Source organism: Mustela lutreola, chromosome 6 (genome assembly GCF_030435805.1).
Source record: "Mustela lutreola isolate mMusLut2 chromosome 6, mMusLut2.pri, whole genome shotgun sequence".
NCBI classification, from domain to species: domain Eukaryota; kingdom Metazoa; phylum Chordata; class Mammalia; order Carnivora; family Mustelidae; genus Mustela; species Mustela lutreola.
Genome location: NC_081295.1, coordinates 93,238,488 through 93,258,372, shown reverse-complemented (window position 1 = coordinate 93,258,372; position 19,885 = coordinate 93,238,488). Strand labels below are relative to the sequence as shown.

The following is a 19,885-nucleotide window of genomic DNA, read 5'->3' as shown; positions in this document are numbered from 1 at the left end:
CTAGCCTAGAAAATAATCATTCTTTGCTGAGTGATTTCCAGACGTCACTCCGGAAGGTGAAAGAACATGAAAACCAGCCAAGCCTTGGGATTCCTACACCTGCCAGGTCTGCTCTCTCACAGACTGAGCTAATAGGCCCTGGGACACACCAAAAGTGACCCAGAAGAATCAAACAACACTAGGCCTGCATCGTGAACATCTGGGCAGGTGATCACAGATTAGGCCTTATTTGTTTGCCGCTATTGTTTCTTGAAGTATAATTTACATATGGTAGAATGAAATATTTTCCAGTGTATCATTCTCTGAATTTAGACAAACTTAGACCATCAGGTAGCCACTGTCACGGTCAAAATTCCTTCACATCTGAAAATTCTCTTATATCCTTCTGTAGCCAATGCCCTCCACCAACCTGATTTCTGTCCTTATTGTTTTTGCCTTTTCTAGAAGGTCATAGAAATGGAATCAAATAGGAAATAACCAATTTTCATTTGGCTTCTTTCACTTAACAAAATGCTTTGGAGACTCATCCACATAATTGTTGGTATCACTAATTCATTCCTTCTTATTGATGAATAGTATTCCCCTCATGGATAGACCACAATTTGTTTATCTACGCACAGGTGAGGGACATTTGGGTTTCTAGTTTTTATTATTTTTTTATTTTTATTTGTTTAAGATTTTATTTATTTATTTATTTGATAGATACAGTGGGAGAGGGAACACAAGCAGGGGGAGTCAGAGAGGGAGAAGCAGGCTTCCCATTGAGCAGGGAGCCTGATCCGGGGCTTGATCCCAGGACCCGGGGATCTCGACCTGAGCCAAAGGCAGATGCCCAACGACTGAGCCACCCAGGCGCCCCTGTGTCTAGTTTATAACGATTATGAATAAAGCTGCTATTAAAATGTGCTTATAAGTTTTGAGAGGTCATCTTCTTCATTTGTCTTGTCTAACTATCCCTGAGTGGTATTCCTGCTCACATGACACATGAATATTTAACTTTATAAGACACTTCCAAACCATTGTCTAAAGAGGCCATATCATTTCTGCCAGCAACACAGGAGAGATGCAGCTCCTCTAAATCCTTGTCAGTACTAGATGTTGTCAGTGTCTCTGATCTGAGCCATTTTCATAATTACTCATGAACTTTGGGTCTATCCTGAGCTATAAAATAAAACATTCTGAAAAAAAAAATTAACATTCTGCTAGCTATGTTGTACTGGGTTGAATGTTTCCCCAAACTGCGTTCACCTCAAACCTCAGAAAGTGACCTTATTGGGAAATAGGATTTTTTTTTTAATATTTCATTTATTTATTTGAGAGGTAGAGAGAGACAGTGAAAGAGAGAGAGATGAGAGGAGGGAGGTCAGCAGGAGAAGCAGACTTCTGCTGAGCAGGGATCCTGATGTGGGACTCCATCCCAGGACTCCAGGATTATGACCGGAGCCGAAGGCAGTCGCTTAACCAACTGAGCCACCCAGGCGGGAAATAGGATCTTTGCAGATGCAATTAGATTTGTTTAGATGAGTTCCTCCTGGATTAAAGTGGGTCTGAATTCCAATGGCTAGTGTCATTATAAGAGGCCATCTGAAGACACAGAGACCCACAGAGGAGGCCACCCTGTGGCCACGGAGACAGCTGCAACAAGCCGAGGAACATCAGAAACCACCAGAAGCTAGAAGAGACAGAGAAGGATTCCTGGAGCCTGGGGGGAGTGTGGCCCTGCCAACAACTTGATGACAGACTTCTAGTCTCCAAAAGAGTCTAAAGAGAGAATAAAGTTCTATTACTGTCAACCACCTGGCCTGTCATACTTTGTCCCAATAGCCCTACAAAAATGATACCCTATAAACACAATTTATGAAGCACAAGAGTACAAAGAACTTTTAGAAGGTTATATTTGGCTTATATAAAGCTCTCTGAGGTTAAAAATATAACAATCATGTGTGTGAAAAATAGTTTTAAGAGGTACAAATATATCATTAACAGCCTAAATTACTAACAACTATAAACCACTTGGACTAAATCTTGAATAATCTATAATGTAACTTTGTACTCATCAAACTGACCTTCTGTTAGTAAATCCAAATTAGTGAAGACCTATTTTCTTAATCAAGAATCAAGGTCAGTCGAGAACAAGAGTCCCAATTGTTTCTAACCTATGGCTATTGAATATGGAGACCCACATTTTGCAGACTGTTCTCTAAAAGATCATGAGATAGACTTTGTTTTTGTTTGGTAGTTTTTGTGGTATAACCCATACTGCAACCTTACAGGCTTTTTTTTTTTCTGATTGCAAAATAGTATGTTCATTTCCCCTGCCACAGGACAGAGACTAGTTTTTTGAAAACACAGCTTCTGCGGCAAAGCCAGTCTTGGCTATTTCATAAAGTACATGTCACATTTCAGTTTTCGCACAAGCCTCTTCCAGCTCCTGAGGAAGAAAATAATCCAGCCCTCAAATCCCTATCAGACTTCTTTAGGCATGCAAAGGGACCCCCCCTTCCCACTCCAAAATTCATGAAAGAAGTTGATTCTTCTTGTACTCCATTATTCAGAAACATATTACTAGCTCGATGGTGATTATATGAACTCAATAACAGAAAATAAAGGAACAGTCCGTTAATAAAAGTCAGTAGTCAGTAACAGGTTGCAGCTTATGCCACCGTGATGTGCTGAGTGGTTGTTACAACAGGACAGGAGATGAGACAACAGGGCAGGAGACATGGTACAGATAGATGTAAGCAGGAGTTCCTTTATTTTTATTTTTTTTTTAACAATCATTCCTCTATTTATACTATGAAAGAGCCTGATTTTGTTTCCCATTATTGCATGAGCTATACAACAAGCTCCAGTCTAACACCACATGTCGTTATATGAAGATCTGGGAGGAGTCTCTGGCTCTCGCTGAGCCTCTCCTGAGTCATTTTCCGTATCATGTGCTGTGGAGGAACAGCTGTACCAAGCCTATGTCTCTAGGGTAGCTGGTGAGCACATTCACCCATTTCATACCAAGTTTGTAGGGTAAGGCCAAGTGTCATCACCTAAATTGAGTCCAAAATTGTTCAGTGACCCAGATAAAAGTCTGGTTTTTCACTCCTCCTGCTTGCTAGTCAGCATGCACTGTTCTTTGAGCATCTGGAGCAATGCAGGGCTGGTGGGGGGCAGTGAGGGGAGACAAGGACTTATAATATTGGACCACCCCGTTCCAAGCTTGGGCAACTTCAAAGGACAGAGCTTAAGGAACTTGGAACAATCTGTACAACTTCACTGTCGCTGGGTCTGGCTAAACGGAAACCAGCCACTCTAATCCCCAACGCACATGTGGAGAACCATAAACTCAAGTAACTACAAATAAAAGGCCACGGAAGAGTGCCCAGATGCCCTTGGGGAGGGTATGGTGCAATCAGAAGGGAGCAATTGGGTAGGGGCTGTCCTTTCACAAGAAGTTGAGAGAAAGAGAAAAAACCATGGCCAAAATGTTTGCCTTGTTTAAATATCAGCAAGGATCTCTATTCATATTACAGTTCCAGTACTCTAGACAGGGAGCTAGGGAGCAGGAGGTCCAGAGAGGATCCCAAGCCACTGGTTTGCTCTGTTTTATGGGCTAACTAGATGTTGAAACTTAACTTGTAACAGCCAAGCATAGATTATTTTCCATTGCAGGGCGGTAGGAATTAGGCCTGGGCACCCTGTAGATGAAGAAATCCTTCCAGGGAGCTCAAGGTCATTGTTACAATGTATGGTATCCTTGAGATCAAACTGACAAACCATGTACTTGCCCACACACAAACAGAACCTCTAACAAACCAGAAGACTTCCTGAGAGAGAAATGAGACCTAATGCTTGTAGCCTGACTGCATATTTAGAAACAAAGCTAGAAGCAGATTCTGGAGTCTAGATGAAACCATCAGAGTAGCTGGTGAGCCTCTACACACCCCCCGTGCAAATTAACCTACTCCTGAACCTGGCTTGGTTGATTTCGAGCAGTTTCAGCTACCACAGAGACCTCATACTGCAAAAACCTGCAACACCGCGGCTGCAGAACGGACTGAATTAAACCCTCCTAAATCAGACTTTTCTAAGGTAAAGCAGGTCACACCAGCTAATAAAGAGTTAAAATGTCATTGTCCCATCGACTTTCTGGAAGTGTTCCTCAGAGCAAAACCCAGGGTATGGAGCCAATTTTTGATAAGAAAAAACAGAGTAACCAAAAAACCTTGAGAGATAAGAAAGTACTGTTAACCGAAACAGTTGAGGGTTGACAAACCACTGGGGGTAGCTCTTTCTAATCTTCCTACATCACTGACGACAACACAAGCAACCGGCAAGAAAATGCCACACCGCAGGACAGTGTGTGACCAGGCAAAGAGGAGACCTCAGCGAGGATACAGCCTCCACGACCCCCGCGACCTCCCCGCGACCCTCCGCTCCCGCAGGCTGCGCCCCCTCCACCCTCCAGACGCAGGCAGTGCCCGCCACCCCCCCGCCCCCGGGCCTGCTGATTGGCAGGCGGTGCAGCGACTCCTAGAGCCCGGCTTTGGTTTGGCAGGCCCAGTGGAGGGCACCATCCTACCGTAGCCAATAGGAGGCAAGAGGCGGGACTTGCGGCCAGGAGGAGGTGCTGGTCAGGTGCTCTGCGCCGAGGCTGCGTGCAGGTGAGCGGCTGCAAGTTCAAGGGGCAATTCTCGCTTCCGCCACCTCCCCGCTATTGCCCCCGGGTCTCGGTGAGCCTCCCCCAGACCCTGACTCACCATCCTCTTGTCCCAACCCCATGCGGGCCGTCCGGATCACTGCAAGGGTAAGAGTCCAGGGGAGTGGGCTGCTTGCCTCCCGGGAACCCACACGGCTCCTGTGGTCCCCTCAGACCAGCCCCTCTTTCCTTGCACGCGCGCACAGCTCACGTGGGGGCACCTGCCGGCCTCGGTGGGCGGGAGGTCAGCGAATGGCCAAAGTATTCAACGCCCGGACCCTTCCCAGTGACTAGGTTGGAATCCCAGCGGGAAGATAGGGCACTACTTCTTTCTCTCGACGTCGAGTCCCTCTAAACCCACCGACTCCTCCTCCACTTTCTTCTCCGCGTTTGTTGGCGCCCCTTCCCTCTATTTGCAAGGCAGCCTGTGGGGGAAGGATTAGAGGGGAGGAGAACCTGGAAAGCAGCCCGATGAAATCTGGACCGAGAACTAGGGATTCCACTGCACTGTGCAGCAGTTTGTGCATGGAAAAGAACGAAATCTGCTATTTCTTTCATCCCCACCCCCACCTCTTTGTTTATTGCTTTATGTCATCGATGTGATAATGTTGAGTCTTCTTACCAAACATTCCTAAGCTGTAGACAACACAGCATTTATTTTCTTCTGTCCAGGAAAGCAGTTCTTTCCTGCTTACCATAGTTGCTGAATTCATTTACTTAGAGGAAAATCAGGCATTTCGTGTAGTTGATTTTTTTTTTTTTTAGCCTTAAATTATATTTGTTTCTTAACAGCTTGTGTGAGGAAGGTGAAGGGGGAAAAGGGGGAGGAAACAGCATCCTCAGCTATTTATGTTAGTAAATACAGTTGGAGTTCATTATTGGAACTGGTTTTTAAATGTTCCTTCCAGAATTAGAAACATTATTGCCATTTGAGAAATAGTTTTTAAATTTAAATTTTTGAACCATTGTCTGGAGACCGATACCTACTGCAGTTTCAGTTTAAGTAATGTTCTAGGTACAGTGCAATTATGGTTAAAAATTAGTGTATCTGAAAGCAAAGCAAGCATGCCAAGCTGTTTTTACTTACCTATACCTCTAATATAGCCAGCAAGACAAGACAGGATCTGTTTTTGAGGTTTAAAATATCTTCAGCATATTCAAGTTAACAAGGCATCAAAGGCTGAATTCAGGAGATTTCTTGGCACAAGAGTGTGGATAGATCCAGGTTTTGGTGGACTTACAAATACTTCACGCAAGAATGGACAAGAATAGAGAACCAAAAATCCTTGCTTAATTTGCAAGCCCAATTAGAGTTCACAAAATTTACATATGTGTTGTTTATCCATACTGCCTTTTGTTAGCTTTCTTGAATAGAATAAAAACTTTTTAGACATATAAGCAGATTAAAAAAAAAAAAAAAATAGAACAACTGACCAACAACCTTGATCCAAAGGGAGTCTTTAATCCTGGCAAGTGCTTTTTCCACACATATCACAAAGATTAAATATTGATGAATTTCAGCTCACAGAAAGTCAACACCAGATTTCAGAATTATGTTTCTGTTCAACAGAAACTGTTTTAGAATAACAAAGGCTATGCTTTAATTATGAAATAAATGAATGCAAATTACACTACACAAGCATATTTGAGTATCACAAATTTTATGTCACTTCAAAAAACCAAGTTCATCTTTTTTCTCATTTCTCGAGAAACATCCCTAAATATAAGACTTTGGCTTTGAAAAATAGACGTGTTTTTTTTTTTAAGCATTTTTATTGGATTTGCTGATGGTACTTGCTTGTTTCTAGGTTCCTGTAGTTGGTCTAACCATAATGATAAATACTTTCACAGATATTAATTAGATTACATAAACTTTACAGGCCAAAAGTCAGAAGTCTGGGTCCCCTGCAAAAGTTTCTGAAAAGTTTTTGGTTTTCTCAAAAGTAAATTATAACATTTTAAAATGATATTTGGGGGGGTTACTTAAATAATTACTTTGAGAAATGTTTTGATAAATTCTTCGAAAGTAGCAGTTTCTAAAATGCAACTGAATTTCTTAGCTTTATTATGCAGGAAGCCCCAGGTCTCTTACTTAAGGTGGAACAACATAATTTTCCAGGCTGTGATTTATGACATAACTGCTATTACTAAGTACTGTTACTGTCAGTTTTGGGTAAGGTATACCAAAAAAAAAAAAATTGTTACTAACTTCTATATGTTTTCTATACAGATTATCTTACACTGAGCTGATCAAATACTTTGAAAATGACTTCCAAACTCCTCTGGGTGTCCTTCATACTTGCTGCGTTAATACTGTCCGTTACATTTTCTCTCCAACCAGACCAGCAAAAGGTTCTACTGGTTTCATTTGATGGATTCCGTTGGGATTACTTATATAGAGTTCCAACACCCCATTTTCATTATGTTATGAAGTATGGTGTTCATGTGAAGCAAGTTACTAATATTTTTATTACAAAGACCTACCCTAACCATTATACTTTGGTAACTGGCCTCTTTGCAGAGAATCATGGGATTGTTGCAAATGACATGTTTGATCCTATTCTGAATAAGTCTTTCTCCTTGGATAACATGACTATTTATGATTCTGAGTTTTGGGAAGAAGCAACGCCAATATGGATCACAAATCAGAGGGCGGGACATTCTAGTGGTGCAGCCATGTGGCCTGGAACCGACGTAAAAATACACAATAGCTTTCCTACTCATTATATGCCTTACAATGAGTCTGTGTCATTTGAAGATAGAGTTGCCAAAATTATCGAGTGGTTTACGTCAAAAGAGCCCATAAATCTCGGTCTTCTTTATTGGGAAGACCCCGATGATATGGGCCACAATGTGGGACCCGAGAGTCCGCTCATGGGGCCTGTCATTTCGGATATCGACAACAAGTTGGGATATCTCATACAAATGCTGAAAAAGGCCAAGTTGTGGAACGTTCTGAACCTAATCATCACAAGTGATCATGGAATGACCCAGTGTTCTGAGGAAAGGATCATAGAACTTGATGAGTATCTGGATAAAGACCACTATGTCCTGATTGACCAATCTCCAGTAGCGGCCATCTTGCCAAAAGAAGGTAAGTCTGACCGAGTGGTGATCTGGGGCTGGAGCTGGATGTGCCCAGTGTAGCTGAGGGGGGTATTTTTGTTTCTGTCTTCATAGGCTTGCCTGTGTCATGGTAGTTTTCTAGGGCTTAATCCTTAGTCTCTGAAAAGACAAAATCTCTTTTCTCAGTCTGTAATTTTTCACTTTTCCCAAGAATTTGAAATTGATGTTCTCTCTGTATTTACGGTAGATGGATTGAACCATCTTGGAACCACCAAATATGATGAAAGCTACAGCCTCCTTTCTGAGGAAAATTGAGATGGAAAGAGACATAGAATTCACATGCAATTACAGTGATTTTATGGAAGCCCTAAATTTAGCCTTCTGTGGATCCTTTTGTAGGACCTGCTTAATAGGGAGACAGTTCTGTATAGGAAGGAGAAAGCAGTGGTCAAGCTGAAGATTTCTTTTCCCTGTCTATAAATGAGGAAGTCATAACAATACATTGAACTTCTTACAAACCTTTTCTCAAAGCCTCTACCAACCTTGTCACCTAAGTGTTACTGCTGTTTTAAAGACAAGTGAACTAGTTCAAGTTTAACCTCACCAGATCACGAAGGATGTGCAGAGGGAGACTCAGACTTCTGACTTCCTTTTTATCACCATCTAGATTAACTCTAGATATCCAGTGAGAGGACAGATTTTGGAAAGCTGAATACCTTACATACGAGCCTTACATACCTCTCAAGGGAATCAAGAGGATCATATGAAACAGCGAATGTTAAAATATAGGTGTGCACTTGCACATGAACCTTTTAACAAATTCAGTATAAAATAACAAGTCTTTTGTTGTTTGTGGAAATCACATTAACTCTTCAGTTTTCCTTATAAAATTGGGATGTGTCCTGTGTTGGGGGTGTTGGGAGGCAGGGAGGAGCCCCCAATAAAGGATTTAAAAAACAAGAAAAGGATTAAAGACACTGCATTTGAAGTTCAAGGGAGTGCTTTTGCCACGCCTCCAGGGGTTAAAGAATTTTCCTGTTTCACAAGCTGTGTTTCACCTCCAGGCTGCCCTTCCTATCTTTTTTTTTTTTTTTTTAAATTTTATTTTGTTTTTTTCAGTGCCCCAAGATTCATTGCTTATGCTCCACAGCCAGTGCTCCATGCAGTACGTGCTCTCCTTAATACCCACCACCAGGCTCACCCAACCCCCACCCCCCCCAAAAAAACCCTCAGTTTGTTTCTGAGTCCACAGTCTCTCCTGGTCCCTCTCCTCCTCCGATTTCCCCCCAAGGGCTGCCTCGCCCTCCTCTCAGAGATTCTCTCTCCTTGGTGTGCTTAACTATCAGCACTTAGCTCTTTGTTTTTGTTTGTGTAGACATATTCCTCAGTGTCAACAGCTGCAGGGAGGGGAAGTGTGTAGTTAAGTCTTTTTACATTCGAGATTTCTGGTTCTATGTCCTCTCAGTTCTGTTAAGTGAATTTACGTACAGCAGAAGATGGGTCATTTCTGTTTGCCCCTCAAGATTCTTTGCTCAAGGGATAAGAGTCTTCAAGTATCTGGCTGTATTTCCTTGTGTTCTGCACAGTGGTGGTTTACCTCCCGGGGTGTTGTTGGCGAGGAATAAATGTTGCCAGGGTGGTTTCTTTAATCGTTAACAGTGAGTGCCTGGTTCTGAGTCCCTCTCCGTATCCTTCCTCTTTGAGGTAAATTTGAAGAAGTCTATGAAGCCCTAGCTCATGCTCATCCTAATCTTACTGTTTACAAAAGAGAAGAGCTTCCAGAAAGATGGCATTACAAGTACAACCGTCGAATTCAACCCATCATAGCCGTGGCTGACGACGGGTGGTATATTCTGCAGAATAAGTCCGATAACTTCCTGTGTGAGTATATTACACCATTTCTTCCCATTCTGCGTCACTGTTTGTTGGAGTGGAGACTGTGCGTAATAGAGCAGTATTTATTAATCAGATAACTAACCGAGTCCTACATGAATAGCAAAGCAAAGATCCTTGGGACTTGCCCCTAAACATGCATTTCGCTGGAAGTCATCAGACCAAAGGTATGCAGAGTGACCCGGACAGCTAATTATAGCCATCATGTTCTTGAGAAAAACCTAATTGGAAATTTACAGATTGAATGTTTTTTTCTGCATCTGTTTCAAGTTCTAATTTCGTAAGCACGTAATCTCTGTTTTTATTTGCTGTTGTTAGCTTTCTAGTTTTCTTTGCCCTTCTGGCTCTACCAAATACAGGCCAACTTTGTTTTCTAAACTATTCTGAAAAGAAGTGCGTATGGCCTGGAGGACCATTTATTTATAAAAATGTATTTTTCTAACCCCTAGTGATAGAGTTTTGGAGCTATTTCCACTGAATTTTTAATATAATGGATGTCCCATTTGAAATTCAGACATGCAAAAGAAGGGGCTTTCTGCCATCCTTAACATGTAATTTTTCTCTTATATAGCTTCTAGCAAGTTAGTCAAATGGAAAAGCCGTCCACAGGCTTTTACTGCTCTGTAATGGGCCCCTCATGTGCATATTTGCTCAACTCCCTTCCCTCTCCCTGCTCTGCTTTGTCCTGCTGCTGATTGACTTCTAACGACTAATTTCCCAGGCTCCTTTGCCAACCTGTTTCTGGTTATATGTGGCCAAAATAATAGAAGACACCCACAGGAGTTTGGGAGGCAGGAGTTGGGAGTTGGGAAGAAGCCAGGATATTTGTCCCACTCATCCTCCATCTTAGGTGGTGTCTGTGACGGTGACTTCATTTCCTCTGTGGTCCCAGCTCCCTCTGGACAGCTCTTCCTACAGCTTCGTCTCCTACCGGGCAGCCCTAGCCTTTGGGCTCTGGCAACACCACCTTCTGTCCCTCCAGCTGCAGCCTAGGGACTGTTCCTAATCCCTTGCCATCTGGAGGAGGCTTCTCAGCTCTTAGAACTTCCCTCCAGTGAACTACCTTGCTGACTTACTGCTTTCCTGGTGGACATAGATATTAACATGGCCACTGATCAGTTCCCAGGGAGTTGTTTCTTCTCTGTTACTTGGATAATGAAGGAACCACATTGTATCAAAACTACACAGGAATGCTTTCTTCAGGCTTGGTCCTTGATCTACCTGAGATGTACAAAGATGTCCCTTGAGGTAGAATTGGGTTCCTATCATATTTGTTGACCAAAGGAAAAGCAGTTGCCTGACGGTGGCAATTGTAGTACATATAAGAATCACAGTGGCAGGTGTATACAGGTGCCTGGTGTCTCGTTCTTAAAGGTTTTACACATGGATGATGATCTGTAAGCTGATACTTACTCACACCAGGAGATCTGTTTTAAGAAAGCCTTTAAAAATAATTTCTTTCAGGGCACCTGGGTGGCTCAGTCAGTTAAGCGTCTGCCTTCTGCTCAGTCATGATCCCAGGGTCCTGGGGTCAAGCCCCACATCGGACTCCCTGCTCAGTGGGGAGTCTGCTTCTCCCTCCCTCTCTGCACCTAACCCACTTGTGTGGCACGCATGCGCGCTCTCTCTCTCAAATAAAATCTTTTTTTTTTTTAATATTTATTTATTTGAGAGAGGGAGTGAGAGTGAGCATGAGAGGGGAGAAGGTCAGAGGAAGAAGTGGGAGAAGCAGACGCCCCATGGAGCTGGGAGCCCGATGCAGAACTTTATCCCAGGACTCCCGGATCATGACCTGAGCTGAAGGCAGTCGCTTAATTGACTGAGCCACCCACGCCCCCCCAAATAAATAAAATCTTAGAAATAATTAAAAAAGAAAAAATTCTTTGGCCCAGAGAATAATTGCTGACTTTACATGTTCAGATTCTCATGTACTATGCAGATAGCTCTTGTGGTAGCGGGGTTGCTCAAAAAAGAACTGCCTCTGAGGAGATTTGTCCTTTATAAGTAATGTGAGTCTGAGGGGCTCTCTTGAAATTTTGGTGTGGTGAACTGCACTTACGCAACAGATTGGTTATGCCTGTTTTTGCTAGAAGGTCTTAATAACACTCCTGTTTATGTTATGTTCAATGTGGTTATTTATTCAACAAATAAATATATGAAATAATTATTTCTTCAACAAATAATTACGTGATGGCCAGCATATTCCTTCTCAACCCGAGTTCCACAAGAGAATGAAGTCCTAATGTCCAAAAGCAGTGCTTCTCAAAATAGGTTTCCTGTAGGGCCCCTGGGTGGCTCAGTAAGTGTCCAGCTTTTGATCTCAGCTCAGGTCTTGATCTCAGGGTTGTGAGTTTGAGCCCTGCATTGGGCTCCACGCTGGGCGTGGAGTCTACTTAAATAATAACAACAACATAAAATGCAGTGTTTATTATACAGGAGTTGTCATGCTTCAGTGTTTACATATCCTGATAAATCAGAAGACTTCTAAGGCTTTTTACTTTCTTTGTAGCCACACAAGCTCACAGTGCTAAATTGTATTTTGATCTGAACCACCTCTATCAAGGTTTTACCCATAAAGGTCCTGACATTAAGTTTTCCGCAGCGGGTTGTAGCTGTCGCTAGGGGTTTGATTTTTGTGGTGTCTTTTGTCTTCCCCACAACTGGTAATTGGTAATGGTGAATTTACTCTCTTAATGACTGAGAGCCGCTTTATCCCTTTCTTTAGAACATAATTGGAACAAAGTAGGTTACCTAAAAAGTACTTACCGAATATTAGTTTACCGGCCACCAGAAAAAAAGAAAAAAAGAAAAAAAAATGCTTTCATTTTCCCCTGACTTGGGTTCGGTTTTGCTCTTTCCCTCTCCTCCTCTACTGTTTCAGGTTGCTTCTGCCTGCGAGAAAGATTTGTCATCAGTGTGACTTTTCATTTTCTAAAGTGGACGGTGATGTTGACCACAGTAGAGATTAATCATAAAAGATTCTTTTCTTTTAAAATATGAACAAGTTAAACTTTGCACTTAAGTTCAGAATTGGACGATACAACCGTGATTCTCGTTGTCGTGCCCTGGGAGTGGGGGCTAACTTACTCATCCATGTTCTCTTTCCAGTAGGCAACCATGGTTACGATAATGCATTAGCAGACATGCATCCGGTATTTTTAGCCCATGGTCCTGCCTTCAGAAAGAATTTCACGCAGGAAGCCATGAGCTCCACAGACCTGTACCCACTGCTCTGCCATCTGCTTAACATCACGGGCATGCCTCACAACGGATCCTTCAGGAACGTCCAGGATCTGCTCCGTTCAACAAGCCCAGGAGCGCTTCCTCCCACGCCGGGTCCCACACTTCTCCACGGTAGCGTCAAGCCTGGAGACGATGAGAGCGAGGAGTCCTATGCTTATTTCTTAGGGGTGTCTCTCGGCAGCATTTTGGTGATTGTATTCTTTGTGATTTTAGTTAAACATTTAATTCGCAGTCAGATACCTGCCTTACCAGATGTGCAGGCTGAAATCGCTCAGCCATTATTACAAGCCTAATGCTACTTCGAAGTGGAGATGTGTACTTACTTCAGTGTTTAAGGGTTTCAGATTCTAGGAAACCAGTTTCAGACATTTGCACAGATCATTAGGCAGTTATGTACATAGATAGGCACAGACACATACCTACAAAGGATTAAAGTGGGAGACATGATTCTGTTATTCTCTCTGGCTTAGGGTAGATAAAATCCTGCTGTATTTGGACATGGCACCTATAATGTATATATTTAATGGCTTTGCACTGTTTAAAGTACCTTATGTATTACACTTTAAATTACTCTCCTCATGGGTACTTTTATATGAAATGCACTTTATTGCTGATTATGTCTTGTAATTTGGTTGAAATACACAAATTGTTTTCTGCCCACATTACAGACTACTTGTTATTTGGTGGTCACACAGAATGAAATGTCTTATAATTCCTGAAAAATGCCAGAATCTGTCTCCTTAAACTCAGGAGTGCAAAAAAAAAAGTCAAAACTGTTGAAAATTAAACATGATAACCTTTGTACATCGAATTTTGGAGAGATGCATTCCCAACAGCGGGGTGCATCTGTGGGCATTCCTTCTCATATTTCTTTCTAAAAGACATGGGTTTTCATTTTATTTTCTTTAAAAAAAAAAAAAAAGGTTCAAGTACTGACAGACTCCTAAACATCCCATTTCTATCATGAAATTCATGATGGCTATTTTCTGAGGAGTCCTTTTGCTCTGATTCTTTAATAACAAAGACACCATGATACCCGTGTCCTTCCTGTGTAGTCTGGCCCTGGCCCGCTGTGAACAGAAGCCATCGGTGATCATCCCAGCAATAAGCTTTTCTTCTTGTTCTGTGCTTACTTGCTTCTTTGAAAGCTAAATCACTATGAATCACATTAAAAAATCACATAAGATACAACAGTGTTTGTTTTCTTTCTGGTAACAAGTAGTAAGAGAGCAGAAGCTCCTCGAAGCCTTGAGCATTTGCGGATCCATAGTCGCCAACTATGTTGGGTAAAACAGACCACGCGGTCCTCCAGTGGGACTGTGTGGAGCCAGGGAAGGAAAGTTAGGTGGGACCTTGTCTGAGATGTATCCGCCTTCCCCAGAGCAACACTGAAGGGTCCCTTGTGGCAGAAAGCAGTGAAATAGCTCGTAGCAGGGACAGGTATTGAAACAAGGAGAGTGGAGATCATAGCCTCGGTTCATGATCGAGCCCTGGGTGCTCGGGGATCAAAGCTGAAATCAGGTTCATGGACATCTGCTTGGCCGCTCAGCTCTTCTCATTTCAATCATCAAATCTGTGCTTTAGATTTCTGAAGGAGTCAGGCTGGGAGGACCTAGGGTTTACTTGTCGTTTCTTAGAGGAAAGAGAAAAGCTTGGAAAGAACTGCTTTCTTTGAAAAAAATAAAAGTTTATATAGACAGGTGGCCAATAGATGATATTGTGATTTTGTGTTGTTAATGCAACCGCTGGCTAATGATTAGATAAAATAGTGTAGGTATTCTAGAAAGAAAGATAAAGCAGATGTAAAGAACAAAAGTAGTTTTACCTTCAAAAATATAGTTGAATTTAAGTGCTCCCTAAAATAAAGTGAATGGGTTATTTTTTAAATGATACCATAAAGAAGGTTAGCACTCAAATCTCATTTCATTACAAAGCCTGTTAATCAAACAGAATGGAATTCATGGACCTGCTCTGACATTAAAAAGCTGAGAAGTTAGATGGTAGATGGCAAACTCAAGAAGTCTGAACTCTGAATGAGACATTTGAGAATCCTTGGTGGCCACTCCTGTTGGCTTGCTGCATAGCCATGAACTTTACCCACATTATTGAGATGCCAGTGTAATGACCGAAAGATGAAATTGGTCTTTTTAAACGCATTACTGTTCAAATTCTGTCTGTACATTTAAAATCTGTTGCATTAAATTCACTTTAGAACTGCCTCAGTGGTAAGAGGAAAGCACATGCTATACCATTGATGAAACCATTAAAATTATGATCTGGATATTGGATTATTGCGGTTTCTTTTATTTACACGTACTCAGTTTCCTGTAAAATGCAGGAGAATTTGCCTGAAGGAAAGTAAAATTTTAAACTTCACTGGGAAATTTCATCATACCTTGAGAGCTTTTTTGTTTTATCTGCGTGTCTGCACCCTCAAGCTTTGTATGCACTGAACAGAAATTGCACATAGAAATAAAATTTATGCTAGCTGATCTTACTAATTGTAAGTGAGAATTATTTTAAGGCCAGAGGAAGGTACTCCATACCTCCCTCCCTCGCCACCATTTTTGCTGAACATCACTCATCAACTATTTTGTACCATCTATTAATTGATAAGATTTGTCTTCACTGTACATTTTGCAATTTCTTCTCCCTTTGCCACCTGACATTGAAATTTAAACCTGCTTTCAAAATGCTCTCTGACCTCTTCAGGTAAAACTAGGATCCTATTAATGTTGGTTTCTTGCAAGAACCTATTATCTCTAGAAAATCTGATGGGGGTACTAGCTCTTCGAGTTGGTTCATTAAGGGGAACAGACTTGAGAATCTCTACAGCCGGGAAGCATCTTAGGGACCGTTCAACCTCCCCTACTTAACAAGGATCTTAGGGACCATCCAAACCCCTTGACAGCTGTGATGATTGATAGGCATGGACATAGGAATGTCAGCCGGCAGCAGGACCCAGGATTGGATCGGATGTGAATCTAAATGCTCAGAATGAATGTTGAGGGGACATCGTTCATTCGTGACAGGCAGGGGATATGAAACAAAAACAATAATAAAACGCCTGGAAAAGTGAGAAACTATACAAGAAAATGTATTCATAGCTCCTAGTTGATATCATTCCATTGTCTTCCCGCAGGGCTGCTATTGAGAAGTCTTAGGACAATTTATGTCACTCCCCCCCCCTCCTTCTCGCCCTCCTCCCCACCCTCCTCCACTTTCATAATGTTTCTTTTAAAGCCCTCAGTTCCTTGGAATTTTGCAGTTGTTAAGATACTTCCCTTGTCACTCAAAGACTTCTTATTGGAAAGGCTCCTATCTCTTTCACAGTAAAGCCAATTTTCAGAGTTCGTTTTAGTTACTAATCTCCTTTCATCCAATTTCTGTTTCCCCCTTTCAGCATTCATGTTAGTTGGATGTTGAACCTTCTGCCAAATGTGACCTCATAGGCACCCAGCGCTGCGGTGTCTGGGCCAGGAAGAACAAGGCTGTACATCCTCAGGCTGTATTTAGGGGAAGCTGGTTCGCACTGGGATGATACTGGAGGTAAGGGGTAGGTTGAGTGGGTTTGAGGCATGAGAGATGTCTGATACACCCACACGTGTATGGATTCGTCATTTTATGCAAGGTCCTCAGTTCTTTTCATCTCTGTCTATCCTTGTGTCAACACCATACTGACCGAATTATCACAACTTTACAATAGTTCTTGATGTCCAGTGGAATAAGTCCTATCATGGTGTCGTGAAGACTGTCTCGGCCCTTTACATTTATTTCTGCATCATTTTGAGTCTGCTTATACAATTCCATAAAAAATAAATAAAACTCATCTGGGATTGCTTGGATGCAATGACCAGTTTGAGGAGAACTGACATCTTACAATGTTGAATCTTTCAACCTAGAAACATGACAGAGCCTTCTACTATTTTGGTCTTTTTTTTTTTTTTTAAGAATTTATTTATTTACTTGAGAGACAGAGAGCATGAGTGGGGGGCAGAGACAGAGGGAGAAGGAGATTCCTCGCTGAGCAGGGGCTGGATCCCAGGACCCCAAGATCATGACCTGAGCCGAAAGCAGGAGCTTAACTGACTGAGCCACCCAGGTACCCCTATTCTGGTCTTTCTTAATTCCGCTCAATGCTATAATTTACCATGCAAAATTCTGCAGATCCTTTGTTGGACTAATCCTGAGATATTTCATGCTGCTTGATACCAGTATAAGTGATACCCGTTTTAAATTTTCATTTTCTGGGGATACATAGAAATACAATTGATTTTTATATATTGATCATATATCCAGCAAATTTGGCAAGCTTCTAGTTTGTCTGATTCCTTTGGATTTTCTGTGTGTGAAATCATGTCATCTGTGGATATGACAGTTTTCATTGTTTTTTGAATCTTATCTGATTCCTTTTTCCTGTGTTACCGAGTGGCTAACACCTCCAGGGCAATGTTAAATAAAAAGTGATGACAGTGGACAGCCTTGCCTTTCTCCTGATTATACGAGAAAAATACTGAGCATTTCCCCACTCAGTGTATTAACTGTAGGTTTACTATATTATGTTATGATTCAGTATGATACTGGCTGTAGGCTTATGGTGTATATACCAGCTTGAAGTTCTCTTCCGGATGTGGTGAGTTGGTTTTTTAAAAAAAATAATAAATAGGTGTTGAATTTTGGCAAATGCTTTTCCCACATTTATTAACATGCTCTTGTTTTCCCTATTAATATAGAGGATAACACTGATTTTTCAAATATCAAACTAATGGTGCCCTTCTGGAATAAATCCCACTTGTTGATGTTTTGTCCTTCTAAAATACTGGTAAACTCAATTCAGTGTTTTGCTAAATAATTTTTTTCATAGAGATATTATTCTATGGTTTTCTTTAAACATCTTTATCAGATTTTGGTCAGTGTTATACTGGCCTCCTAAACCAGTTTGGACGTATGTTCCTTTCTTCTCTATTTTCCATAAATTTGGGTAAAATAATTTCCTCCTTAAATGTAACTAATCAGTGAAATCAACTGGATTTACGAGTTTTCTCTGTGGGGACATTTTTGATAACAAATTAATTTTTGTGATAGCATAAATAAGGCTATTAAGGTTTTTTATTTGATTTTGTATAAGTTTTGGTTAAGTTGTATTTTTTAAGGAATTTGTTCATTTTACCTTAACTGTCAAACTTATCATAATATTCTCTTGTTATCCTTTTGATAAGTGTAGAATCTGTAAGTGATGGCCCCTCTTTTATTACTCATCTTGTTAATTTGTTCTCCCTCTCCCCCCCCTTAATCTTGTTAGGGACTTATCAATTTTATTAAGACTTATAATGCCAAAATTTGATTTTCTTAATTTTTGTCTTTTCTCTTTCATTGATTCTGATTTTATCTTTATTATTTTCTTTTACTTACTTTGGATTATTTTCTTCATCTTACTACCTTTCCAAAGTGGAAGCTTAAACCATTGGTATTGAACCTTTCTCTCAAAGACAAGCATTTGAGGTTATAAATTTCCATCCAAATATGGCATCAGCTGCATTCTACAGAATTTGGTAGCCATTTAGAAGTGTATTGTCTCATAGAAAATATTCAAGGCTTCTCTAGATCTTATTGTTATTGAAGCTATTTTAATTCCATTGTGATCAGAAAACATCCTTCCTAAGACTGCAATCCTTGGAGATTATTTACTGAGACTTGTTTTGTTGTCCTGCATACGATCTATCTTGGTGATGATTGTGTGTGCACTTGAGAAGAGTACGTCTCCCGTGGTTGGGGTTGTAATCTCTAAATGTCAAGTAAGTGTATGTGGTTGACATCACACTCAGGTCTTCCACATCCTTACTGATATTTTTCTTGGTCTAGTTGTTATATCTGTTATTTAAGAGAGGAGTGCAGAACTTGTCAATTTTCTTTATGGAGTTTTTCTTGAGTTCCATCACTTTTTGATTCATGAACTTTTAAGCTCTGCTTTTAGGTGTAACACTTAGAGTTGTTGTCTTCTTGATATATTTGTCCTTTTATTATTGTGCAATGTCCTTCACTATCTCTGAAAATTCTTGTCTTGAAGACGACTTCATTCCAGCTGTCTCACAGTTAGTTTGCGTGGTGTATCATTTCCCATCCTTTTACTTTCAGTCTGCCTTTAGATTCAAAGGATAAACTACAAACAGCTGACTCTTGTTTTTTCATCCAATCTGCCCATTTGCCATTTGATCCAAATATTGTCTATTTACATTTAGTTTTTGATATGGTTGATTTTCCATTTTGCTTCCCCCCTTATTCTATATGGGTCTACCATTTTGTTTTTGGGGTGCTACTTTTATCAGTTTTAATATCCATGGTGTAGTCACGTCAAAAACCCACATTTTTAAATTAAAAATTTTAAAATAAAAAACTCACTTTTTTTCTAAAGCATGTTTTATGAAACAAATGTAACAGTGATAATTAAACCTAAGGAAGACATACTTAAAAAGATTATTGGCCTTTTGATTCTGGACTTTTTGTACAGTAGTTTATAATTCGCTCAATCTCTAATTCAGAAATTAGTCTTAGTTTCCTTTCTCTTCTGAAATCAATTTTATTCATTTTTTTTCCATAGGAAATTATCCACTTCATCTGTATTTTCAAACTTATTTGTCTCAAACAGTATAAGGTAGGCTATTAAGATTTTTAAATGTTCTGCTTCTCCTTTTTTACATCTGTATTTTCCCTCCTTCCACACCTCTATCCATTTTTTTTTATTATGTTGGCTTCCAGAATTTACAGATGCCCTTTTATCCATTTCCTCCTTCTGAATCGTGGCCTTTTGAAACCTCACTTTCTTGGTAATTTCTCAATGCCTTAGCACAGGTCTTTTATACTGAATCCAGATTTTCTAGTCCTCAGCAAAAGGGTTGGTTTGAATTCCTTTGCCACCATTTCCTGAAAACACAACTTTCACTGTTAAAAAAAAAAAAAATCTTCACAAAATTTTGTGTATCTCCTCAGTGCAAA

General features: G+C 40.7%; 1 protein-coding gene across 3 annotated transcripts; it reads left to right on the top strand.

Moving 5' to 3' along the window:
* Positions 1-4,501: 4,501 nt before the first annotated feature.
* Positions 4,502-15,389, top strand: ENPP5 (ectonucleotide pyrophosphatase/phosphodiesterase family member 5). Of its 3 annotated transcripts, none has more exons than XM_059178149.1 (4): positions 4,502-4,655; positions 6,921-7,784; positions 9,461-9,637; positions 12,758-15,389. In XM_059178149.1, exons 2-4 carry the CDS (start codon positions 6,956-6,958, stop codon positions 13,183-13,185), a joined length of 1,434 nt encoding a protein of 477 aa, XP_059034132.1. In that variant the 5' UTR covers positions 4,502-4,655; positions 6,921-6,955; the 3' UTR covers positions 13,186-15,389. The 3 variants fall into 3 exon arrangements, with proteins under 3 accessions (XP_059034132.1, XP_059034133.1, XP_059034131.1); XM_059178150.1 differs by having other exon boundaries at positions 4,603-4,798; positions 12,761-15,389; XM_059178148.1 differs by having other exon boundaries at positions 4,605-4,798.
* The last annotated feature ends 4,496 nt before the right edge of the window (positions 15,390-19,885 follow it).